Source organism: Carassius gibelio, chromosome B8, assembly GCF_023724105.1.
Source record: "Carassius gibelio isolate Cgi1373 ecotype wild population from Czech Republic chromosome B8, carGib1.2-hapl.c, whole genome shotgun sequence".
NCBI lineage: Eukaryota > Metazoa > Chordata > Actinopteri > Cypriniformes > Cyprinidae > Carassius > Carassius gibelio.
Genome location: NC_068403.1, coordinates 3,595,266 through 3,622,662, shown reverse-complemented (window position 1 = coordinate 3,622,662; position 27,397 = coordinate 3,595,266). Strand labels below are relative to the sequence as shown.

The window sequence follows — 27,397 nt, the reverse complement described above, 5'->3', positions numbered from 1 at the left end:
TCTCACCCTCTCTGAGCTCCATCCGTGTTTTCTGCAGGGCTTCCTCCAGCTCCGAGCATCGAGTGCGTTCCTTGTCCAGCGCCACCTTCAGGTCGTTGTACTGCAGGGGAACAGGGGTCACAGCGGGCACCTGCGTCTGTCCCTGCGCCGCCAGCGCTGCCAGCAGATCCTCTCGACGCCGGCCGCCGAACAGCCCCTGCACCCCAAACACGAGACCTAGTGAATAGCCCAGGCTCACACCTAACAGACACACTAGGACTCTATCCTGCCTTTCCATTCCTACATATCCAGTCAAATCAGGTGTCCCTTCCTACAGCTCACTTACTCAGGGCTTCTGTATATATTAATAAATAAGAGATTTCTGACGGATGACGCGGTTAGTATGTGATTATTTGTGTACACCTAATGCGCAGCTCAGCAAGCAGTTAGTCAGATTAGTTAATGAAGTGAATTTACAGCGGATGACTCTGACCTTTTTCTTCTTAGAGGGGTGCTCTACCTTGGCCTGCAGGAAGTCTATGAGTTTGGTCTGCTGGGTGATGGTCCCCTCCATCTTGACCTTCTCGTGAGAGTACGCCGCCTGCAGAGGGAGCCACACTGCTATTAGAACACACCCATGTGTTTGGAATAAGACACTAGCATTCATGTCCTCGCATACTACTACTACGTTCACCTTGGAGATTCAAAATGTTTCTTTTTTGAGACCCCAGGAGCCCAAATTCAGACCCAGAACAATAAAACCCACAGAAGAGGTGGGAGTTCAAATGAGGAATCTTTATATTACCAAACTGCAGGGAGAGGAAGAGTAGATATAAGTCATGATCTGCAAGATTAACCACAATCTGATGTGATCCGACCACCTCAGAGAAAACCAGTGTTGAGCTGCTGTAAGAGCTTTTGAAGCACAGCAGCTGTGGTCAAAGAGTTCTGGTGTGTTCTGATTGGTGGATGATGATGATGATGATGAGTGGATAAAGACTAGAGCAATCAAATAGTGAGAGAGTGATCTGCTCACCTGGTTATGTTCGTGGATGTTTCTACATGGAAAGCAGTTCAGAATGGAAATATTGATATTTAATTTGTTAACAACATACTTTTTGTACCTTAAAATCAGTAAATGTTCTGAAATTAGAGAACTAAGCCAATAGTAGCGCTGGCGGTGTCATTTGATTTGGATGGGAACTTCGGATTGTGAATCATTTGAGTCAGTTCGGGAGTTCAGAGCGTGATTCATTTGAGTCAGTTTGGGAGTTCAAAGCGGGTTCGCGAATCATTTGAGTCAGTTTGGGGATCGCAAATCATTTGAATCCGTTCAGGAGTTTGTAGCAGGATTGCGAATAATTTGAGTCAGTATGGGTATCACAAAACATTTGAGTCCGTTTGTGAGTTCAAAGCGGGTCTGCAAATCATTTTAGTCATTTTGGGAGTTTGGAGTATGGAGCATGAATCATTTGAGTCAGTTCGGGAGTTTGGAGCGGGTTCGCGAATCCCGAATCATTTGAGTCAGTTCGGGAATTCGGAGCGGGTTCACGAATCATTTGAGTCAGTTTGGGAATAGCGAATCATTTGTGTCAGTTTTGGAGTACGGAGCGGGATCGTGAATCATTTGAGAGCCCCGAGAGAGAACCCCGGCTGTGCGCGCGCATTCACAGTCTTCAAACAACACGAGCGCTTCTTGCTCTCTCACTCCCTTGTGAATATTAACCAAAATCTTTAGACACGATAGAAAAAGGGCGGAACGCCAAAGTTTCACGTTTTTTCTCCATTTTCCCCATTGTTAATATATATTTTTTTTTTTTGGAAAAGCACTCTCTGTATTAGCGTAAAGTCCTCAAGTTTACATTGGTTACTGTATTCTTTCAATTGCTCTAAACAAGTATTTTGGGTGACCTTTTTATTGAATGCTAGACATCAAGCTGTTGTTATTTTCATCTGGAAGAAGAACTTTTTTTTCAGTAAGCTAGGCCCTATGTGTTCAGTAAGCTTGTTTCAGTAAGCTGTGTTTTCAAGGCTTCAATGTTTTATTGAATGCTATCTCTATACAAGTGCAAAGTAATGCATTCTTAGTCGGTCTTTTATTTTGTAATTTTAAGAGCAATAAACATATATTGCAATGTTAAGGAATTCATGTTTTTTTCCCCCATTCAGATATGTAAATCAACACGTATAAATTGTTAGTAGTCAATTAATGGGGAGATAATCGAAATCGAATCGGGCTGAAAAAATTAATCGTTAGATTAATAGATGCATCGAAAAAATAATCGCTAGATTAATCGTTTAAAAAATAATCGTTTATCCCAGCCCTACTCAACAGGCAAGCTGTCCTTGTCCAGATCCAGCTCTTTCCACTTCTTGGCCCGACACTCCTCAGGAAATGTTTGCAGGACAGTGCGCTTGTTGCTTATCCATTTTGTCAGAGTAAAACCTCCTTGCTGACAGAGATAGGAAAGATCTTGAACTAAAACTAAGGAATCTTCAGATACCACACTCTTAAGGCAATCATCTACAGTACATGAAAATTCTCTCTGAGAGTTTGAACAACCTCCTCATGGAATTCACATTTATGATCATCTGCTGTTTTTCGCAAAGCAAAGGCAGCACAACTTTGAGAGAGAAGACAGCCCCAAAAAGATGGACAGTCATGCGAAACACTGAAACTTCTTTTGTAAAATCTCCGTTTTGCCACCACAAGGAACGGAGGAAATCCCTGTCCTCTTCTGCCACCCTAACCTGATGAAACATTGCCTGTATGTCTCCCATGACAGCTACCGACTCCTGCCTTAACCTAAGGACAACACCAAGCAATGTACTTGTGAAATTGGGACCTTGCAGAAGGACTTGATTTAATGATGTTACTTTGAATGACGCACCACAATCAAAAACCACCCATAGGTTCCTCTTCCTGGGATGACGTACACCATGGTGAGGAATATACCACACCTTGCCGCGGTCTCCTTTCAGCTGCTGAGTGGGCAATTGCTCTGCATATCCTTTGTAGAGCCCGACCGATATTATCGGCCGATATGAGCTTATTGCATTTAAATCGGCATCGGCGTTTATGAGTGTTGCATAGTTTGCCCACCAGAGGGAGCTCCGCAGTTGCAGAGAGTCTGCAACTCCACTATAGAAGAAAGCGATCAGCCAAGCCACAGAGATGTACTGTTTTGACGGTAAGTCTGTCGTTCGTCATGAGAGATGATTTAGTTCATACACTGTATTTAAAAACGGTGTGGTAGTTCTAGCTAACGGTCCTATCATTACTTGCAGCATCACTTGCAGCCGCTAATGCATTGCTATATTAGATTAGCCACAAAGCTAATACTAGGGGTGTCACGATTCCCCAAATCCTCAATTCGATTGCATTTTCGATTCTAAGGTCACGGTTCGATTCGATTCTCGATTTTTACATTTATTCTCTTTAAAGCACAGATTGTCATTTTTCAAACTAGACTTTTATGTAATATAATATCTGACCTTTGTTTGCAATGTACCACATTACACTGTCAAATTTAAAACTTTAATAAACTACATAATGTAACTATAACTTATATCTTTAGTCAATTGAAAACTTAAAATAAACTGCCATCCAGTTTCTCTTTTGTAAGTGCAGTCACAAAAGATGACATTCAAGTTCATAACAAAACAAACAAAAACAATAAAAAATGACTAAACTAACCTTCAAATATTACGATGTATCTATTTAAAAGATTAAAGATAAAACACTTGTTAAACACTTCACTGTCATTCATTTAGATTTATTTAGATTTTTATATATATACATTATGTATGTATGTACAGTATGTGTGTGTGTGCATCATTGACTGACAAAAATAAAATTGTTCGCGCGAGCAGAGGTGAGATGATAGAGCGCGAAGATGTGGGGAGTGAGCATGCGCGCCCGTTTCTTCGCATCCGATTCAGTTTTCCTCTCGCGGAAGCCATATAGCGTGCGCGCCAGCATCAGTTGAATGCTCGGTTATTTTTTGTCATTGATTTGCCGTCATACAACATGGGGGCGTGGCAGCATCGACGAATCCTTTTTTTAATTCGAAGTTCGAGACTGTGACTTAATTTCGACCGATTTCGATTTAAAATCGAAATCGTGACACACCTAGCTAATACCATGTTTAACAGTGGAAGAGCGCTAACGTTAATAAGAGGTCAAACTATAACTTTAGCTTTTATCTTATTCTAAATATATCTGCAGTGTTTCCCACATAATGACCGCGTCGGGCAGAAGCGCTCCTGAGGCGTCTGCCTTTGCTAAGCAACCATGACTTGCTCTCTCCATGAAGACGGGGAAATTTCAGCAAAGGATAAATGGATTTGCAGCACTAAAAATCACTCGCAGTAGCTCTGCTACTAAATTTATTTCAAAATGGCAATCCATATACAGCTATGAACAGCTGTTCCTTCATCTTGGCTCAGTTTTCAACGTTGTTACGGGAAAGGATGAACCTGATTGGTTAGTTCTTGTCAAATGACCCGCGGTGCACTTGCAGCATTCTGAAAAGTTGAGATGTTTTTAACTCAATGCGGTGCGGACGCGCCTGGAAAAAACGGGCGCGTCGCACCGCGTGCGCGTCGCTTCCCTGCACAAAGAGAAGAGAAGATATACGGGTCCGTTGTGAGTGTGTCTGTGAGAGCAAATATATTGTAGTTACAGTAACTACAGTAGGTGCGTCAGAAATTATTAAAGCAGAGGGGGCATGTAAATAAATATGAGTTGAACACGCGCTTTTTTCTTTTTTTTTTCTTTTTCACAGATTGTTTCAAAGCAGCTTTACAGACATAACAGGAAAATGTTGTAATAATATGGTTAAATATAAGTAGGTAATATGTCATACCTATATATATATATATTTCTCATTTTTGCCTATGTAGGAGATCCCGGTCTATTATAATTCTAATTCTAATGATGACATGAGTAATTATACATGGTGATATTATTAATACACATGCTTATTCTTTCTCGGTCTCTCTTTCTGCCCTACAGATGGCTGAAAAGGTGAATGCTGTAGCAGCAAAGTGTGGGACTACTTCTGCAAATACTTGAACTTTAGGATTATAATTTATTTACAGTACACACACAGACTGTTAAAACCAGCTTCAACTGGAAGAAAGTAAAAGTGTTAAATGTTTAAAACCAGACTGTTTTTTTGATCATTAAAAAATATATACTTTTGATGTGCAATTGTTTAATCATTGAGACCGTAATCTAAGTTTATAGTATTCTAGTTTATAGTAAATGGGTCTAATATCCAGTTTATTTTCAAAATCAAAATATCGGCTTATAAATCGGCTCTTTTCGCGTTAATGTCGGCATCGGCCCCCAAAAATCCATATCGGTCGGGCTCTAATCCTTTGTTAATCATTTCTCTGACAAATGCTACATACTCCTCATAAAACTGCTAATCTCTCTGAAATCTCCTCTTCAATCCAAGTATCCACTGTTTTGGCAAAGAGAAGTTGTTAGGAATATACACATTTTCCCTTTTAAATGGCAATTTCAAGGTATAATGATTGTCCTCAAGCTTGACCAAACTCTCAGCAATCTCCAAAAGTCTAATATTCTCTCTTGACAATCCTTGCTCTTCTACACCTCGCTCATTGAAGTCATGGTTGAACTGTTTAAGCAACATCTCCAGTCTAAACACAGAAATCCTGTTAACCACTGCAGAACGGTCTTATAGCATAAGGGCCATCCCCATGGCTATTTATGACTTCCCAAGGCTCCATCATCTTGGGAGCATTGTTTCCAATCAACAACTCAACGTTAGCCATTATACGAGGAACTTTAACATTTGCCAAGTAAGGCCACTCGGACAAATCTGTTTTAGATCCCATGTTATCAGAACTTACAGGCATTTGTTTCTGTGTGAGTGTTTGTGGAAGCTGATAGAAGATGCTACAAAAAATAGCAGATACTTCCAAACCTGAAAGGATGTACGACGCATGTACCCAGCACTTAAGCAACCAAAGCAAAGCTCCTTCTCCTTTAGAAATTCCATCTTTTCCTTAGGCTTCCTGCTTTTAAATTGTGGACAGTACTCCAAAACATGATGCTTAGCACAACACAAACATAATGGCAATTCCCTTCTCATATTCTTAGTAGTTTCCCCAGATCCAACAGGTGCAATGTTGTTAGTGGCAAACATGTTTCCTTTAACTCTGCCTTCTGAACGTGGCTTTGACCGATTAACAGGCCTCATGCTAGTTGGCAAGTCTCTAATATCACCAAACAAAGGATCCATTAGGATACTAACAGGTCTTTCAACGAACTGAACAAGATCTTTGAACAAAGCTCTTTATTCAGTACTTTCCAGAATGTTATGTGCAACAACTCTCCAAAATTCTCTGAGCTTGAAAGGCAATATAGATATAATGACTCTCATATTGCTTGGCATATCTAACTCCTGAAGGTACTCCAGCTCCTCAGTGCCATTGCAACAACCACGCAGAAAGAGAGCATAAGACTGCAAAGCATTAACATCCTCCCCCTTTATTGAGGGCTAAGACAAGGCTCTTTCTAAGTAAGCAGAGGTGATCTTATACTTATTTCCAAAATGTTCCTCCAATAACTGTTTTGCCTTAGCATAGCCAGAGTTAGGGATCATGTGAAGACAACTGCGGACCAGCTCCCTAGTCTGCCCCCTAGTAAACTGTTCCAGATAATACAAGGAATCACTATGACTTGCCTTCTCCTCTACTCCCTTTTCAAATGCTCTTATAAATGAAACCTAATGAAGAAGATCTCCATCAAACAAGGGAATGTCTCTTGCTGGTAAAGATGTGCAGCGTTGGTGTTGGACAAGAGCTGCTCTTATTTCATTTTGTCTTTGCATTATGGTGACAATGTCACCACCCTAACTCTCGATTTGTGGCTGAGAAATCACATCAGATGCAAGATGTCCATGAGACTGAACTGATGTTTTTCCTAGTATATACTGGGAACTCTGTCTTTCTAAGTCTGTACATTCCTGCCATGTCTGCTGACGAATGTCCTGATATGACACAGAAGATGCCAAAGGAGGATCCACTACTGATACTTGGTTTTCCATTTTACTACACACAGCAGATACAAACCCCTCTGCCATTGGATTCAACATAATTGAGGTAGCTTTCTCCCCTTCCTTTTCCAATTGGGGATGCATATTATAAGAGGCTTTAGAAACACTGTGACATTCAGAGGCCTGTAAAACTGAAAGTTTAGCAGTAGATTCTGCTAGCATTGCGTTCAACTCCAGTTGCTCCTTTTTCCTCTTTATCTTCTGCGCTTGCTCCTCCAACGCGTGTTTTTCCTTTAATGTTGTCATACGAGCGAGCAGTGCAGCCTTATTTGCCTCAGCTATAACTCTTGCAGAAGAAACACTACTGCATGTACTCGCTTTACTTGAGAGTTTAGTACCAACATTTGAAATACCATCACGTGGATCATCAACCTTGTCATGCATGACCTCATTTAAAGTAGGTGTAGCAGAAATGACTCGAACCAGACAAATTAAAGAGTCGATCAGGGCTGTGGTTGAAACACGAGCCAAATTCCTCACTAACGCAACAGGAAGTCATAAAACATTCTGTGCCACAAGTCCCAAGCAAGATAACCAACCAACCAACCAACGCTTTCACAGAACAGCTTTCAGCATTTGAACAACATTTGAACAACATAGAACAATTATTGACAATTTCAATTCAGAGAAGAGATTTGTCAAATTTGTTGTTTGTAATTAATACGCAACGCCGGACATCACTTGTAAACCCATGAGAGTAGTACACAAGATCCTTTGACTTCCCCCACCTAGCAGAACCAGACTGAAATCCCTAAGAGGGGGGGGGGGGGGGGGGGGGGGCGCTTTGAACCTCTGGTCTCCACAGAAATCTTGGTCAAGAGAATGGCAAAGAAACTATCTTTTGTACATATATATGGACCAAAATGAACTCAAAAAGACTTATAAATGAATATCAGTCCATCGCTTCACTCCATATTAATTTATATGTAACCCACACATTTGACTATCATGTTATAATCACTTCTTGTGTATGTCTTTTAATAACTATGGGATAGCTTAAGGATATATATTCATGTCTAGTATCTATGTAATCGAATCTGCTTGCTTGAAATAGTCCTGACCATCAGTTATTTGTCAAATGTATCATATTCTTGTTATAGGAATCATGTCCAAAATTAGACCCTGCCAGAGCGGGAAAATTCGGACCACATGCTTGATAAGATAACATATGATTTATGATACCCTCGAGCAAAGACAATATCTGATTGGTCAAGACAACATTTGAGGTGTGGCCAACAGGCCAGTTTAAATACTCAGGAGACCATAAAGTCTTGCTTTTAGTTGTTGGCTTTGCTTCTGCTACTAGTCATGCCTGCTTTTAGTGTTTAGCTCTGCTTTTATCCTCATTGAAGAAATCCATGCAAGGGTTAATTAAGTGATTGATGGTTGTTCATGTCTATGCAATTTAACGTATTGCTGTAAACTTGGGATTCCACATTTCTATTCTGTTAAACTCATCTTTCCCTAACTTTCGATCTTCCTGCAACTTGTGTGAATGTGTGAGTTCATGTGTTTATGTGTTAGATTAGTTTATATGTCTTAGATTTATCTAATAGACCCTTATTCATATTGAAAAGAGAAGTATCTTGTGTTTTGTGCTTACAAGTTAATGTCTTAAATTGCCGATCTTGTTACTGTGCTAATTGATAGTGTTTTCACTATACTTTGGATATTAATATCCAGCGCAGATTTGATGTTAAACGGCTCGTTCAGTGAATCGCAGTGATCAGCCGTGAAACAGTGATTCTGTTCAAATTCCCTTTAAAATCTTAAAATGATTCCCTTTGAGCTAAATTGACCCGTTTCCCTTACATAGGCCTAACTTCATTCTCAGCACATGATGCCCACATTTTGACTTCAGCAATAAAATCATTATTATATATTATACATAATAGATTATTGTCATGTTTTTCCTTCTCACTTTCAGTTAACATACTCAAAGAATCATGAATACCTTTTGCTTCATCACACAAATTTAAAAGATCATCAAAAGCACTTCGTACATCTTTTACATTTGTTTGTTGCATCAGACCTTGCATTTTTTTTCTTAAATTAGTAGCTTTAATTAAAATAGATCTATCACTGTAATTTTTCAACCTTTGCAGCAAATGCTTAGGAGCAGGGCCGTGCACAGACCTTTTGAGGGGCATGTGCTGAAAATGAAAAAGGGCACCCCCCACTTTTTTTTTATATCAAGACCATTTAGTAAGCCTGCATAAAAGGAAGAAATGGTCACATCTTCATGACAAATTCAATAACACAAAATAATAGTCTCAAAAGCTTAAGATTTATTCACGATTAATAACAACCATAATAATATACTAGATAATTAGATAATATAGATACACAGGGTTTTAAGGGCTTCTTTAAACCTAATTACAACAGCAACCTTCTGTGAGCCATGTGCTTGAAAAAAATTATATATATTCTCTTTTTTAGCTATTCTGTTTGGTTTTATAAGCTAATTTGTATTATTTGGTTAACATGATTATGAATGACATTGAGAAGAGGGGAAGGTGAGCAATGAGTCAAGTATTTTTGACAAACCTAAAATAAGCCAGCAATGAAAAAATAAATAAAAATAGTGTGAAAAGTACAGTTGCAGTGAAAAGCATTTCTGAAGGATCACGTGACACTGAAGAGCACTGAACTGGAGTAATGATGCTGAAAATTCAGCTTTGATCACAAAAATAAATTACATTTTAAAATATATTCAAATAGAACAATCTTAAACAGTTATTTAAGATTGTAAAAATATTACACAAAATTACGGCGAATTGCTGTATTTTGGATCAAATAAATGAAGCCTTGGAATGAATCACGAATTACATTCTGCATGATAAAATATAGCCTAAAGATTTCACAGTGATCTTCTGTAATTTTTTTTAGTTACTACTACATTACTGTAGTAAAACCATGTTTTACTACATTTTATACATGTGAGGATGACTGGAGAGTATACCATAACATGATTAGCCTAAATGTTAATAAATTAAGTGTATCAGGTGACGAGGATCACTCGTCGCTTTGTGTAAGTTCCAGTACGAAACAGCGGGGGGCGCATCTGTTATGATTTCCCGATGGTAAAAACAAATTATATGTTGTTGTATTACTTATCAATATATAGTTTTTGACCAGCGAATGTGTGCAAATGTGAATTTGTTTTTGTCCGTCATTAAAACGGCGACGGCGCCTGCATCACATTACATTTTCATCTACAGGTTACAAACTAGTTTTTGTAGCTAAATAGATGGAGCGCTCAGTTTTTCCTGTGGTAAAATGCATTTGGCCAAAATCGCATTTTATAAAAGATTAAATGCTACTGTATGCACAGGCTATTTAAAGTCCCCGTGAAACGGAAGTTGCAAACAACTTTTCTCCAGTGTTGTGACGTATTTCCGAGAGAAACGGAATAATAAATGAGGCAAATAGTGGGCGTGACTTATTTTCCAACTAGCACCTGATTGGATCTAGATAAGTAGGTGTGTTCAATTGCATGAGACATGGGGCATTTCAACTCACCGTCGTCAAACTTTGTGAGGTACCAACGGTGTACACTGACGGGACAGCGTTATCTGTTAATGACAGATATCTCACAAACCCCATTTCGTGTTCTGTCCAAAGTTTGAAGCATTCGCGCGTGAAGACTCTGTTATCCCTCCTTCCTCGAAATATAAAAAAATCGAGCCATCTGGACCGTAACGAGGGTATTTTAGGGAAAGTGAAAAGTGTTCCGTGAGTTCCACAACCAAAAATGCACCTCCTCGCCATCTCTCCTTTCACGCGCTGTCAATGCTCGCAAACACACAGGCAGCCTGTCTACTGTCAGTTGGAGGGGCATGGTTACGGATTAAGCAGACACCCAATTCCTCAAGCCTACGTCATCAGTGAAGGTCCTCCAATGCAGAGGGGAGGGGCATTTTCAGATTTTGATTAAAGATTATGATGCCAAAAAAAATTTTTGTGTGGATGGACTCGCATGGATGAATTGTTCAGCACAAAATGATCAATTTAGGCGAATAAAGTAAATATAGTCAATTTTGATTTCATGTGGACTTTAAGTGTTGGCTATGTATTGGCTATGACTAGATGGCAAATGCTAGCCCTATCTCTCAGGCAACGTCCCACATGTCTCAGTCAGTCAGACAGACAGACACCAAATAAATAAAATATGAGCCTTTATAGACACAGTGTTTAGTAGTACTTATTCAAACAACAAGATAGTTATTTACCCTTCGCAAAACTTTGTTCAGCTCAGCTGTTGTCTGCTGTGCGGCTGCTGTGGAACTTCAGTTGATTCAATGAATATAGAGGGGGCGGAGTTATCAGCTTACTGACAGCTTGAGGATCGAATAAGATTTACACAAGCTCGTTTTAAGAACTTTCATTTGCTAAATATTTGTAAAACAGACAGACAGACGTAAAGGGTGACCAATAGCATTGATAAAAAAACTAACAAAAAAAAAAAAACAATAAAAGGGCACTTCGGAGTGTAAGGGCAAAAAGGGAATGTGCTCTGCACAGGTTGAGCCCTACCTGTGCACGTGCCTGCTTAGGAGTTAATTTCACAACACGTTTTTCTGTCAATTTGAACAACAAAGTCATTTAAAGCACTCAACTGTGGCATTTCCATAGATCTGTGCTCACTTTCAAATGTCTCCATAATACACAGAGAGTCAAAAAACACGATCAAAACTATTTGAAACTAGTTCGCAAAATTATTTTCTTTGACGACCAATGAATTGGATTTATGTCCCATGATGTGTGCACACAAAGTTAAATGGCCATTCAACATTAAGTAGCGCTACTACTAAACATACCTGTTCACGTTGGACGCCATTGTTTAAACACAGCTCGTCTGCTGACGTTTATAGAACAGCTTCGATATCTTTAATTGTGCTAATGAATGGTCCGTCACCCAGTAGGAGAGACGCGCGATGTCCTCTCGTCGCGATTGCAGCTGACCTTGGTCGTTGGTAAAGTCGAAGCGAAGCTCTTCCAATAATATTTAATTCCCTTCAGCCAATTATGAAGCCCCAAAGTCACGTATAGGCTAAACACAGTTCCTTTTATGTCAATAAACAAGTTTTTGACAATGTAAGCGGCCAAGTCTAGCTGCTGAGGGATCCTGGATGGTGTTTGTAATGGTCACGCATGTCCACACAAGATGTTAAAATTGCTCATTATAGTTGATTTATTTTACCGTTACTGGTCTTCTTTTCCATATAGGCAAGAATCCAAAGAACAGTCAGTAAATCCTTTACAATGACTTGCCTAGCATGACAAACAAACCTAGCGTAGCGGTCAAAAACTGTGTGTACACCTTCCCTCCAGCAACACCTGTTACCTGAAGGAAGGTTCCTACCTATTATTGTGAACAATCAAGAAAGAGGGACACCTACTGGACATACTTGTACATAAGATCAATGGTTCTTATGTGTATATATAAATACACACACGTTTAAATTTAAATATTTACATGTGTTTTTATACATATTTATGTAATTTATAGTATTTATAAGTATATTTCTTAAATAACTAATATATGTATATCTTGACGGTCTTAAAATTACCTATGGAGTGTCAGTTTGGGCATCGCGAATCATTTGAGTCACTTCGTGAGTTCGTAGTGGGTTCGCGAATCATTTGAGTCAGTTCGCGAGTTCGTAGCGGGTTCGCGAATCATTTGAATCAAATCGAGAGTTCGTAGCGGGTTCGCGAATCATTTGAGTCAGTTCAGGAGTTCGTAGCGGGTTCGCGAATCATTTGAGTCAGTTCGGGAGTTCGTAGAGGGTTCGCAAATCATTTGAGTCAGTTCGGGAGTTCGTAGCGGGTTCGCGAATCATTTGAATCAAATCGGGAGTTCGTAGCGGGTTCGTGAATCATTTGAGTCAGTTTGGGGATCGCAAATCATTTAAATCAATTCGGGAGTTCGGAGCGGGATCGCAATAGCAATATGAGAACATGAGCTGATTTGCTTAGTCTTAACCTGTTCAACTGTCCTACAGGTGATTGTGCTCTTGTCCCACACATGCTCTCCTGTGCTGGCTTCTGTGTTTTGGGGTTCCAGTGTATCATCGTCATGATCTTCCACAACTTCTGGATCAACAATGTCTCCATTCAGAAGACGGAGGTTGTGGAGCACTGCACAGCATGCAACAACGTCTGGCAGAAAGGCAGGACTCACTTCCAGGGTCTTGAAGAAGAAGAAGATGGAGCTTGTCTTCATCATCCTGAAGGCTCTCTCAACAATGTTCTGTGCATGAGCATCACTGGTGTTGAATCAAAGCTGTGCAGGATTCTGTTCAGGCTCTCTGTATGGAGTGATGAGGCAGATGTGTGCTCTCAAACAATGATACCCACCATCTCCCAGGATGTGTTTTCCTGCAGGTGGATACAGGCCTCCAGTGTTCTTCAGCACCCTGGCATCATACACTGACCCGGGATACTCAACAAAGATATCAAGGTACTTCTCCTGGTGGTGACCTGCAGCTGAACAGAATGAAACTGCTTCCTCTTGAAATAACATTGGGCTTCACTTGCTGGAGGTTCAGCCATCTATTGTTCCAGTTACCAGAAGAAAATCTGCTTCCACTGCCTGTCATCTGTGGTGGAGAAGGCAATCAGCCTCCTCAAAATCCCCATGAAAGACATGATCTGCTCATTCTGTGCATAATGTCATGCAGCCTGTATGATGCGGTTCACACACACACACACACACACACACACACACACATATATATATATATATATATGTGTGTGTGTGTGTGTATTGTCTAATGTATCTATTATGTATGTATTTATGTATATATTGGGATGTGTGTATATGTGTGTGTGTTTCTGTGTATATTTCTATAATGTATTTGTGTGTAGTGTTGTCACGATACCAAAATTATTGATTCGATACCGATACCTTGGCAAGAATTGCGATTTCGATACTTTTTCGATACTTTTCCTGTAAAGGGAAAATACATTCTCAAATATCATTGATGTGCTTTATTTTAAAACCGGGACAACATTCTAATCATATAAAACACTAATAAATTAACATATGAACAGCAGATAAACAAAATGAACAAAATATCAAATATCAAAATATATAAAATAGAGCAATGACATTCAAGGTAAAGAAAAAATATATTTAGCAGCATTATCTCAGTTATCATAAAAAACATAAGAGTAATAAATGTATCTTGATTCTGAACTTTGAATAAAAAATATGAACGGCGATTATATTAAACAATGTTTCTGAACTTATCTTTTGAAGATTAAATGTCAAAAGATAAATAATATCAATTTAAGCAATGGCATTCAAGTAAAAAAAAAAAAAGCTAATAAAATTTAGCAGCAGTATCTCAGATATTGTAACTTATTCTGAATTTCTGTCAGTTGTGCAACCTTTTCTTTCAGAGGAGAAAACTCAGCCAGTGAGCTTTAATGAGCGTCATCTTTTTCTTTCAGTCATGGACCGGCGGCCACAGTATCACTTGTGCCCGCACATACAGCCTAGTGATGCGCGGGTCGGGTTTTTTTTTTTTTTTCAACCCGCGGGTCCCGCGTTTATGAAATAATTTGGCCCGCCCCAGCCCGCAAATAAAGTAACATTTCTTTACCCACCCCGACCCGCGCATCGGGGACATCACGGAAGATACGTTGCTACTAGACTTATATTTCTTGTTCACTGAAGCTCCTCCCTCCAAAAAAAGAGTTACTCAAGATGTGACGGAGCATGTGATTTGTGTATATGTGTGTGTGTGTGTATTTGTCTAAGCATTCATTCAAGTTTATTAAATGATTTATGTTCCTTTTGTTTCTTTTGTGTAATTTTATTTGTATTCATTTGTTACAATAAATTGCTTTATATCCTTACATATAATCAGGCTGTCATCCTGTTCACAGATGTAGCTGCTGTTATTCTGAGGTAGAAAATTAAAAGCTAAATTTATATTTAGTAAAGGATTTACAAGCTGTCAAGAAGGCGTGATCTGCGAACAACTGACCGACGCCTGCTTTGAATTGTTAACGACTTGAATTCAAACAACGTAAAAACGCAGATGAAAGCGGTAAGAATAACGAAAAACATCACCGATGTTTGCTCAGTAGATTGGGCTCTTTAGCGCTGTTGTGACGACGTATGTCACGTGACAATGTTAACTTGGCGGATGTACATCGAAATTCCATTCATACTAGAGCTGTAATCGGTCCATAAAAATTAGGCACCACAGGACCCGAACCCACAAGTACATTTTGATTGACAGCTTTTTTAAAGCCCGAACCCCTTTACAGCCCGGAAATATATTTAAATGTGCGCACACAACTCTTTTGCTTTTGTCAATAATGAGTCATTTATACATGTACAGACTAGACCACTTGGAAGTTGGAATAAAGAAATAAAATAAGTCCTCTGTGACATTGTAACATCTCAGCACTCTCAGCATTCACAGGCTCATTTAACCTATAAATAGATAATGCACCAATAAAAACGTTAAATTAAGATACATTTTTAATTAAGATGGGTATTTGGCAATAAAGAAATTAAGATAAAGGCTCCGCCGGATTTGCTTCGCACTAGCAGATGATATTTAATAAAAAAATAATGCCAACATTAGCGTAAATAATCTGTCCACATTATGCATTAAATACTCAATGAACATTTATTTATCATTTGAAAAACCTTTACTCACAGAGATTAGGGCTAGGTCTACATGTTTTTGAGGAGGATAATTATTGAATCCTCGAGATAGGTATAAACGGAGGTCGGAGCCAGCTCCAAATGGGTGGGACTTCAGCTCCAAGTGGGCTGTACAAACCTCCAGAGCCTTTTGATTGGTTTATTTAATGTCATGGGGTTAAAGCACGCTGCGAATACCCCCCCCCCCCCACCACCACCACCAAAAAAAAAAAAAAAAAAAAAAGACGACGTCAACTTCAAAAGTCTTTTCAGCGTCAAGAAAGAGGAGTTTGAAGGGGTAAGTTTAGACTTGTACAACGTATTACAAGTTGCGAAAAAGTGCAGTATCTTGGCGGTTGATGTTTTAGTCTTGACGTAGTTAAATCATGATTACAAGCTCATTGCATTCAAGTTTGAAAATGGGAGGACATTCATGTGCAATTTTTTACCTTCAAAACTCATATTTACGATTATTCCAAGAGCACGTTAAGACAGCATTAGCAGCACAGATAAATTACATCTTTATTTTGTCTGTTACCCTTTTGTGCTAAATATTTCTGCAATACATTTACGCTGCAGATTACGGACACTGAAGACTTTAAGCAGGTAGGCTATTGTTACTAACGTTACGTAAAATATGCAGACCTATGTATTATAACTGCACTGATATTTAAGCGATCAATAACTATTAATAGATTTAGTACAGTGTTCTATAATAGTTAAAACTCCTAACTGATAATGCTTGACTTTAACAAAGCTGGTCATTGTTTCAAAACAATTTTAAAATGTTATCTATTTTTACGTGTAACGTTAATCCAAATAATGTAATGCAATTGAAACATTTGGTTTAATTACCAAATTCATTTTTCAATTTAATAATCATAACAGAGTGGATATATGAGGATAACTGCAGTGTCCACTACCATGCATTACATATCAACAGGTGTAGAATTAATTTTGACATTGTAGGAAACACAAACAAACAAAAACATTATGTGTAAACTTTGTGTTACAGAAAGTTCAAGTCTGGGTGGCCAAAAGTTACATTTCAGTGATCTGGTTATCGCCTCTCTCTGCAAACCCAAAGGATCACTGTAAACTTGTTTTTGTTCTTTCTATGCATCAAGATGTGTAATTTATTTTTTCTGAAGATTTTTGACTAATGTGTGTGTGTATGTGGGTCTTTGTGTGGATAAATTATGTTCATACTTTAAAGGTGAACATTTGCAACAGCGCTTGTCCCTAGAATTGCTCCAGGGGTATGGTCAGAGACTGTCCTAAATGACAAATGTTGGAATGTAAATGACATTACATTCTGTGGACATCTTACATAAATGTGCATTGTACTTTAGTTAATGTTAACTTGTCAACAGTGAATTATTTTACGATGTCATTGGACTGAATGTTTAGTGACTAATGACACTTCATTCCAGTAAAAATATAATCCATAGCATTGGAGTGAAAGCAGCAGCAAAGTGTTCCAATGCTGATAAAAATCAAGCAGGTTAAAACCTCAGGTTCCTTAAATATCTGTTCTACAGGACTTTTTTGGGTTGGACAGATTTTGTTATGGTTTTGAAGTCTGATGCTCACCAGCCCTTCATTTATTTGTTCAGAAATGCAGTAGAAACATTCATATTGTAAATTGTAATAATATTTTACAATAACTCTTTTCTATTTGAGGCAGCAGCGGATCTGCCCCAATCATCATTAACGGGACCACAGTGGAGAGAGTGAGCAGCTTCAAATACCTTCAAATGCCCTGCAAAGAGTAGCTGAGCACTCCAGAACATCTCTCCCCTCTCTGCAAGACATCCAAACCAGGAGATATAAATCTAGGGCTGTTAAGATCCTTAAAGACCCCACCAACCCATCTGCTACAGTCAGGCAGACCCTTCTGCAGTCTGATGGCAAAGACGGAGAGGCTCAGGAGGAGTTTCTTCCCTCATGTTATCAGACTACTAAACATGGACATTAAACACACTGCACTTTATAGACTGGTTGTTTAGGGCTACCCAATAACTCTCTGCACACTGCGCTTTTTTGACAACCTAACTAGGTATTTCATCCTCACTGCACATTGTGTACATCTCTGCACATTATCTGTGTAGCAGTTTCTGTGTAGCATCTCTACAAATCATCTGTGTAGAAGTTTAATACAGTATATTGTGTATATTTCATTATTTGTATTTAATTATCTCCAAAAAAAAAAAAAAAAACGTATTTTTTTCCTGTTGTTTCATTATTTGTATTTAATTTTCTCTTATTTATTTTTTTTGCACGGTCTAAAAAGAGTATGCCAGACCTACATTTCACTGCTTTTTGCATGTCATATAACAAATAAAACTTGAATTTTTAATGGTTTGGAGCGTTACCTGTGATTGAGTTGGTGATAAAAAGGAGATGGGGAAATGAGTGTCTTAAATTGGACTTTGGTACCAATAATATTTTCCTCTTAAGTCTTGGAATGTTTTTTTTTTATTATTATTAACTCTTGTATTACTATTTAGATTTGTTTTCTTTTTTTAAATTAAATGTTTATTTGTAAAATGTACTTCCACGTGTGGCCTTTTGTAATGTTGTTTCACCTAGAGCCAAGGGGGTTGTAACAATCTAAACAATATAATTCTCCCTCAGATTTCTAACTTGCATTAAAGAAAAACATTCACATACAGTAAACATTTTATTGCTCTAAATTACTCATTCATTTTCTTGATACTGATATAATTATAAAATTAATATAATTTAATATACTTGTATGTTTGCAGTTGTCACAAAATTATATAACCCCTTGTTAATAAAATTTAAACTACAATGAAGAACAATAAATCTGTTTTTCATTAGTATCGCTTCTTTATGCCATCCTCATTCGCGCGCACCCCGGCAAAGACGCAATGTGAAATTTCCGCTTAAACTCCGCCCATTTGTAAAATCCCGCCCACTAGCGGCAAAAGTCCCTCCCACTTGGAGCTCTCCGTGAAGTCCAGCCCACTTGCGGCAAAAGCTCCTCCCACTTGGAGGTCTCCGGGCTGCAGCGACATAGACATATAAATAGCTAGACGCCTCATTGGCCGCTCGACCGCACGTCAACGTCGCCGCCATATTGGAGCGGGCAACTCTCATAACTCTCACATCAGGACAGAAGAAAACATACCTGACTCATCGACAGATTGGACACCTACAAACCGTCACACGATAATAAAAACAGATCTCGGGGTGTTATCTTTCACAGGTAAGACTCAGCTGATCTTCCTCGATGTTTTTTGGTCATTTTTTACATTATGTTGACAGCTTAATTAACCACAAGTGTCAGACGATTAATAATATCGCTAGCGTAGTTAGCAGAGAAAGCTGAGACTTTATAAGAATTCAAAGTTTAAATGAATTCTTATTACGTTTTAACTTATATTGCCGTTTATATAATAAACGAAATGGTGTTATGAGCACAATATACAGAGTGAGCCCTTTGACTGTCTAGATTAATGATGGAGCTAAAGCTTCTCTCTTTAATTTCACTACCGTTACTTATTTACAAAGATTAAGTGGTTACACTTTAGAATAATGGTCCTTTAGTTAATGTTAGTTAATTCATTAATGAACATGAAAAAACAATGAACAATACATTTATTAGATTAGATTAGATTCAATTTTATTGTCACTGCACATGTAGGTACAAGGCAACGAAATGCAGTTAGCATCTAACCAGAAGTGCAATAAGCAGTAAGTACAGAATAAAGGTCTATAATATGTTCAATAACTATACAGGAAAGTATTATGGACATAATTTACAGATATTAAATACTATAAGCACGATATACAGATAGGTGTACTATGAACATACTATACAGATGGGCTATGTAAAAGTGTATGTACACTATAGGCAGAACTATGAACATAATTTACAGTATTGCAATGGACAGTAAAGTGCATAGAAAATATTACAATGTGCAAATGGATTATACAGTGTTCCTGGATGAACAGACAGTAGTGCAAGTAATAACAAGTTACTGTTTTTTGCTTGTTGTGAATAAATAAATAAATCAGAGTGTTGAAGACGGGGAGGAGTCTATGTGTGGTGTGGGGGGTGTTGAAGGGTGTCAGAGAGCAGAGTTCAGCAAGGAGACAGCTTTAGGGTAAAAGCTGTTCCTGAATCTTGTGGTCCTTGTCCACAGGCTCCTGAAACGCCTCCCGGAGGGGAGGAGGTTAAATATTACTGTATTTATTAATCTTTGTTCATGTTAGTTAATGAAAATACAGTTTTTCATTGTTAGCACAACTTTTGATTTAAATAATGCATTAGTAAATGTTGAATTGAACATCAACTAAGATTAATGAATGCTGTAGAAGGATTGTTCTTGCTTAGATCATGTTAATTAAAGTAGTTAACTAATATTAACTAATGGACCGTTATTCAAAAGTGTTACTGATTAAGTTCATCATCACTTGATTATAAGGATTTCATTGCTTTTCATAAAACTGTGAACTGATTCTATGTATTCTTTTTTCTTCCCTTTTAGCCATTTGCAAACAGGACAAGGACAGCCTTAAGGAAAGCTGAGGGAAGCTGGTCTCTGCATTTCCAAGAGACAAGACTATACCTCCCTAGACTAGTGTTGTGTTTGTACTAAACCCAGAGCAGCCCTGAATGAATCGACACAACGACCCAGCTCATATTCTAATACTATAGACTACATTTAAAAAGCTTTGCACAGGCTGTTTAATGCTGATAATGCACTGCGTTTGTCTTTACACAAAAACTACATGATGTTAATAGCCTAGAAATGAAAAACACAGGAACTCATAGTGAATCCAGCTGCAATAGCATGATAAATTCATTGTGATGTTGTTATAATTATTATTAATTTTGATTAATATCAAGTTTTTGAGGGGAGCATCTCATATTCTGGTCTGTGATAAACATAACTATACTTTGAGATTTTGTGGTACAAGGTAAACCTCACACCCAAACATTCATATGTGTTAACATACATGGAAAAATAAATCACTGTTTCAAAATGTGTGTGTTTTCTGCATGAGTGTGTGTAATGTTAATTATAGAACATATACATACACACACACACATATATATATATGTATATATATATATATATATATATATATATATATATATATATATATATTATACTTAAGGAGCTCATTAATTAAACACAATTTGGAACTCATGTCCACAATTTTTTTGTATTGTGTCTTAATTTGATTAATAATTATTAAACAAATAGTATTTTAAAATTACATTTCAATTTTTTTAATTAACTATTCATTTATTCTTCATTTTTGTCTATTCTGTATTATTCCACCCTTGATATTACATATTCTTCTCGCTATTGTTAACCTATTGTTGTTAAGTTATTTATTATGGTATTATTTATATTATACAAATAATTTTATACTATTATAAATCTATTATATCGAATGTGTTATTGTAGCGTTGTACTCGCTTTTCATATTATTCACTTTACTTTAAGTTGTACTACATGTACTTTTTAATATAACATATCACTTTTCTACTGTGCACTGTATCAGTGCATATTTTCATCTTCACTGGAACCATAGCTTTATCAGTTACATGTGTTGTTATTTGTTGTGGAGTTCATCTGTAGGCTATAGTGTCACTTTTTGATTTGTATTTACTTGTTTTATTACATTTTCTCAACAATAGTAAATTACTAGTGTTTAAAGATTTATTACTTAGATTTTATCACAGAATTTCAAAGGGAATGAGCTGTGTTCTGATCTGAGCCACGAAAGAGAGAAAAAAAGAAAGAAAAATGTTGGCATTGAACACAGAGAAAGCAATAAAACAACTACATTTCATTTAATGTATGTTCAAATTAAATAATATGCATATGTCACAGTTATACTAAATTAACATTAGAATTGTAAACCGAAAATAATCAACGAAATCAACAAGTGAGACAAATGTGAGCTTTCACAATTCCTTACTAAAATTAATAATTTTCCAAACCTAACTAAAATAACTGGAGGCAAAGTTGAAATCGGTTGATAAATGTGAACATTATCGTGTTTTTATTCAGAAAAAACCGCAGCTCCCCGTTTACCTCCATGTATTTTTAAGGCAGTCTTGCCCTCACTAACATGGCGGACGCGTTGACGTATCGCAGCAACGGCTCAGAGCGACCAATGAGGCGTCTAGTTATTTATATGTCTATGTGCAGCGATACCTACTTGGAATCCTCTGTAGATGGCTTCAGCGCGTTCACTGATGGTGCGTCATTATTCACTCTTTATTCTCATTATAAACATGGTCAAAACTTTTCCACACCTCAGACTTTGCTTTAGTTGCTGGTGCAACCAAAACGTAATCGCCAGAGGCTACACTTACTCAGCATTCATTTTCGCATCTCTCTCGCGCTAACGAAACACATCACATGACCGCTCATTTACCTCCAAACCGGAGAGCAAGCCCGAATCCGCGTAAGATTTTACCGCGAGGGGTTTAAAGATCTTCAGCTCTAATTCATACTATACTCACATTCATACTATATAGAACGTATACTTTTCTAATGGTCGAGTCATATGTTCAAATTCAAATGTAGTACCCAGTACGCAGTATGCGATTTCGGACGCAGCCCCAGTATTGAGCTGCAAGAGCTTTTGAAGCACAGCAGCTGTGGTCAAAGAGTTCTCGTGTGTTCTGATTGGTGGATGATGATGATGAGTGGATAAAGACTAGAGCAATCAAATAGTGAGAGAATGATCTGCTCACCTGGTTATGTTTGTGGATGTTTCGACGTAAAATCAGTAAATTTTATGAAATTAGTGAACTAGGGCAATATTAGCACTGGCCGTGTCATTTGATTTGGATGGGAACTTCAGAATGTGAATCATTTGTGTCAGTTTGGGAGGTCAGAGCGGGTTTGCAAATCATTTGAGTCATTTGGGGAGTAAGTTTTGGAATCGCAAATCATTTGAATCAATTCGCGAGTTCGTAGCGGGTTCGTGAATCATTTGAGTCGGTTCGGGAGTGCAAAGCGGGTTCGCGAATCATTTGCGTCAGTTACGGGATCGCGAATCATTTTAATCAGTTCGGGAGTTCGTAGCGGGTTCGCGAATCATTTGAATCAGTTCGAGAATTCGGAGCGGGTTCACGAATCATTTGAGTCATTTCGGGAGTTCGTAGCGGGTTCGCGAATCATTTAAATCAGTTCGAGAGTTCGGAGCGGGTTCGCGAGTCATTTGAGTCAGTTTGGGGATCGCGAATCATTTGAATCAGTTCGGGAGTTCGTAGCGGGTTCGTGAATCATTTGAATCAGTTCGGGAGTTCGTAGCGGGTTCGCGAATCATTTGAATCAGTTCGAGAGTTCGGAGCGGGTTCACGAATCATTTGAGTCATTTCGGGAGTTCGTAGCGGGTTCGCGAATCATTTTAATCAGTTCGGGAGTTCGTTGCGGTTTCGTGGATCATTTAAATCAGTTCGAGAGTTCGGAGCGGGTTCACGAGTCATTTGAGTCAGTTTGGGGATCGCGAATCATTTAAATCAGTTCGGGAGTTCGTAGCGGGTTCGCGAATCATTTGAGTCAGTTTGGGGATCGCGAATCATTTGAATCAGTTCGGGAGTTTGTAGCGGGTTCGCGAATCATTTCAGTCAATTCGGGAGTTCAAAGCGGGTTCGCGAATCATTTGAGTCAGTTTGGGGATCGCAAATCATTTGAATCAGTTCGGAAATTCGTAGCGAGTTCGCGAGTCATTTGAGTCAATTTGGGAGTTGGTTAGTTTCTTAAATTCTTAAATCTTAATACTATTAATTATAATGATATTTTTGATTACTTTAAATAAAATGAACATTAACTGAATAAAAATATCATAGGAAGGTGCCAGTGTGACATTTAGTATAAGTTGAAGTACTAAAATAACTAAAACTGAATTAAATTAAATTAATAGAAACAGTGCAGCAAATAGTGTTTTTTTTTAATAGCATGCAGTGGGTGTTATGCTGCAATGCTGTCACCTCGCTATGTTGCATGTTTAATTCTGTAAGTATGGTTATAATCTCAAAAATAAATAGCTATTTTTTTTTTACCAATTTTGCATAAAAATATATTTTGTAAATACAATCAATTATTGAAAGAGGAAAGAATTCTATTACTGTGCAATTCATCACTCTCGAAGTTAAAGTTCAAATAGAGCGCACTGCACCGTGGAACTGTTATGCTTGCAAACTTTTTACATTTTGGCAACTACAGTAGCTGATCTGGGGACAGAAAATTGTGCACACTATATAGACAGCATGCATACTGCATGCCTTGTGAGAGTAGCATGGTTTACTGCCATTCTAATCACCCAAAGCTACTCTTGTGCAGTAAACATGGGTTCACCTGTATGTTTTCCAGCTGGTACTCCAGGTCTGTCCGCTCGGTCTTCAGAAGGTCCGTCTGGTCCAGCGCGTCCTGAAGTCCTTGAGTCAGTCTGAAGATGTGGCTCTTCTGCATGTCCAGCTGCTGCTGCAGTTTTGCTTGCTGAGAGAAAAAGGACACTGGTTAAGGGAAGGATGCACGATTGCACACATGCATGTTTTGAGTGCTAGTAAAGTGAAGCACCTCGTCCATGAGCCTCTGTTTGAGCTCTCGCTCCGTCTCCAGCTTCTGCTGCAGGCTGCGCGCGTTCATCTCCAGCATGGCATGTTTCTTCTCCAGATCACTCAGCTGATGAAGATGGTGGGAGCATGGTGGGAAATTAATGGAGGCTTGTTGCAAAAATGCCCCACAAATTCAAGATAAAAGGACAACAAATGGGGCATGAACAACAAACCTCAGATACAATGTAAGAGTTTAATTTCGCCTTGTTTTAGTGATTATAATCTGCCATAATAAGTGCTAGACTAACGTCATGGAACAACTTGTTTATCTGTGAAGAGAATACACCAGAATCTGACATTTCTCCAAACACATTTTTTTTAATAAATATTTAATTCGTCTATAATAATAATTTGTTAAATATTAATTCAGTTCATATTTATTATTGTATATGTCCTGACAATATAATTATTATGTATTTATTATAATTATACATTTATAATTATTATATCAGCAATAAGATTTTGTATTTTTATATTTAAATACAACTTTAATCAGTTTTTTTGTTATTGGTGAATTCAGATTCATTCAAGTAAATGGTTAAATTTAACCCTCAACTTCTGCTTGTGTGGCAAAGAAAAATCACTGATTTTATTTATTTATTTATTTTTTCAGTGAAATGCATGTTATATTTTAATTCTATTTATATTATATTATTAATATTATAATTGTCTTTAATATTTGATATTTTCTAGTGATTTTATAGTACTAAATTATATTTATTAATATTAATATATAGTTATGATCAATTTATTACGACATAGACATGAAAATGAAATGTTCAGCCAAAACATAAATCTTGAATGCTTTGGAGCACAGTCTTAAGTTTGGTCTCTTTTAAATGAGACACTTGGCAGAATCTCAAATGCATATTATATTTCCAAAACATTAAGAAAATCAAAGCCATAAATCTAAACAAGATGTGTTCCAAATTTGAGGTTGATACCTCTAAAAATGACATAAGAGTTTAGACACAATACCAGGACTTTTTTCAGGACCATTTACCCATTTCATATTGTCACGGTTTTACGCTGCCTGAAGGAATACGGAGTCGAGGATAAACGGAATAAGGCTTTTAATATATCCAACACAGGGGATATCCAACATGGAGCACAGAGGTAGACACACGTAAGTAGCAAGTAGACCCGACAAAACAGAACTGAAAGGACAAGGCTTAAGTACAAAGGATAATGGGGAAACAGGTGGATGGAATAACTAAATTAACAGGGACATGGAACACATGAGGAATAGAATAGACACACCTGGGAACTAATCAAACTAAACACGGAAGACAGAAACTGGGTCACTGGGGCAAAAACACTAAATGAGTCCAGGTGTGTGACAGTACTCCCCCCTCCCGGTAGGTGCGTCCTCGCACCGTAGAAACAACCGAGGGAGGCATGGGTGGGAACTAGGGAGGAGGTTCCGGTGGAGGACGGACTCCCAGGAGGGGGCCAGCAGACAGGGACCACGGAGGAAGGAGCCAGGGAGGAGACGACGGAGGGAGGAGCCAGGGAGGAGGCAGGAGCAGGAGGAGCCAGATGGTCCACCAGAGACCAGCCAGGACGGAGATCCAAGGTGGGGTCGACGGCGGGAGGAGCCATGGTGAAGGAGGGGTCGACGACACCAGGGGGCCGACAGGCGGAGACTGCACCGGTGGGTGAGGAGCCCAAGATGGAGCAGCACAGCCGCAGAGCCAGGGGGACGTCGAGGTTCCGGAGGGCCTAGGTGGAGCAGAAGGCTCAGGCGACCAAGGCGGAGGCGGGGTCCTGGCAGACCTCTGTGGAGCCGGAGCGACCGAGGATGGAGGTGGAACCGGAGGGAAGGAGGAGCCTGACAGAGCCGGGGGGATGGAAAGACGAGGTGGAACCGGAGGAGTGGAGTCCCGAGGTGGCGGATGGTCGACGACTGACCAAGGTGGAGCCGGAGGGACAAGGGAGCCTGGTGGAGCAGGTGGGATGACAGGCCACGGTGGAGACGAGGGAGCTAAGAGCCAAGGCGGAGCCGCTGGGTCGAAGGACCGAGGAGGAGTCCAGGGCTCGGAGGCTGGAGGCGGAGACAGGGCCTTAACACGCCAAGGCGGAGCTGGAGACTGGCAGTCCAGCGGCGAACCACCGCGCCCCGATGGCGCGGACTGAGGGTGAGCTGCAGGACTGACTGGCACCAGCAGGGATGACGAGGAACTGGCTGGTCTAGGAGGAGGAGAGAGGAGAAGGATGGGAGGAAGGACAGGAGGATCAGGACTGGGCGGAACCAGCGAAAGTGGAGCAGAGGGACCAGCAGGTCCTGGACGAGGTGGGAGAGGGAGGCCGGGAGGGAACACAGGAGATACAGACGATTCTGAGCTGGGCGGAACCAGCGGAGACACAGAAGATTCAGAGCTGGGCGGAACCAGCGGAGAGACAGAAGATTCAGGGCTGGGCGGAACCAGCGGAGAGACAGAAGATTCAGAGCTGGGCGGAACCAGCGGAGAGACAGAAGATTCAGAGCTGGGCGGAACCAGCGGAGACACAGAAGATTCAGAGCTGGGCGGAACCAGCGGAGACACAGAAGATTCAGAGCTGGGCGGAACTAGCGGAGAAACAGAAAATTCAGGGCTGGGCGGAACCAGCGGAGAAACAGGAAACTCAGGGCTGGGCGGAACCAGCGGAGAAACAGGAAACTCAGTGCTGGGCGGAACCAGCGGAGAAACAGAAAATTCAGGGCTGGGCTGAACCAGCGGAGAAACAGAAAATTCAGGGCTGGGCGGAACCAGCGGAGAAACAGAAGACTCAGGACTGGGCGGAACCAGCGGAGAAACAGAAGACTCAGGACTGGGCGGAACCAGCGGAAATGGAGCAGAGGAAATGACTGGAGGAGGTAGGAGTGGGAGACTGAGAGGGTATACAGGGGAATCAGGGCTGGACGGAACCAGCGGAGAAACAGGAATATTAGGGATTACCTCCATAGACCAGTCCATCAGATCCAGAACTTGCTCCATATGACCTTCAGAGACTGTATATAGCTCACCCTCAGTCGCAGGAGTGTGGGCAGGGCTTTCC

The 27,397-nt window shown here is 39.4% G+C and overlaps 1 protein-coding gene and 1 long non-coding RNA gene across 6 annotated transcripts in view; one reads left to right on the top strand and one right to left on the bottom strand.

The window, feature by feature from the left end:
* Positions 1–27,397, bottom strand: part of LOC127962977 (citron Rho-interacting kinase) — a 76,961-nt gene that overhangs the window by 15,355 nt on the left and 34,209 nt on the right. For 4 of the 5 annotated variants that reach the window (XM_052562605.1, XM_052562608.1, XM_052562606.1 and 1 more), the window contains exons 19-22: positions 24,321–24,425; positions 24,099–24,239; positions 473–580; positions 7–196 (exon numbers count right to left, since the gene is read on the bottom strand). In XM_052562605.1, the coding sequence (XP_052418565.1) occupies positions 7–196; positions 473–580; positions 24,099–24,239; positions 24,321–24,425 (544 nt within the window). The remainder of the gene's footprint in view (positions 1–6; positions 197–472; positions 581–24,098; positions 24,240–24,320; positions 24,426–27,397) is intronic. The other variant, XM_052562609.1, reaches the window with a different exon arrangement.
* LOC127962980 (uncharacterized) lies at positions 18,786–20,757 on the top strand. Its single transcript, XR_008154710.1, has 2 exons — positions 18,786–18,973; positions 20,259–20,757. It is a non-coding gene; the product is annotated as an uncharacterized LOC127962980 (long non-coding RNA).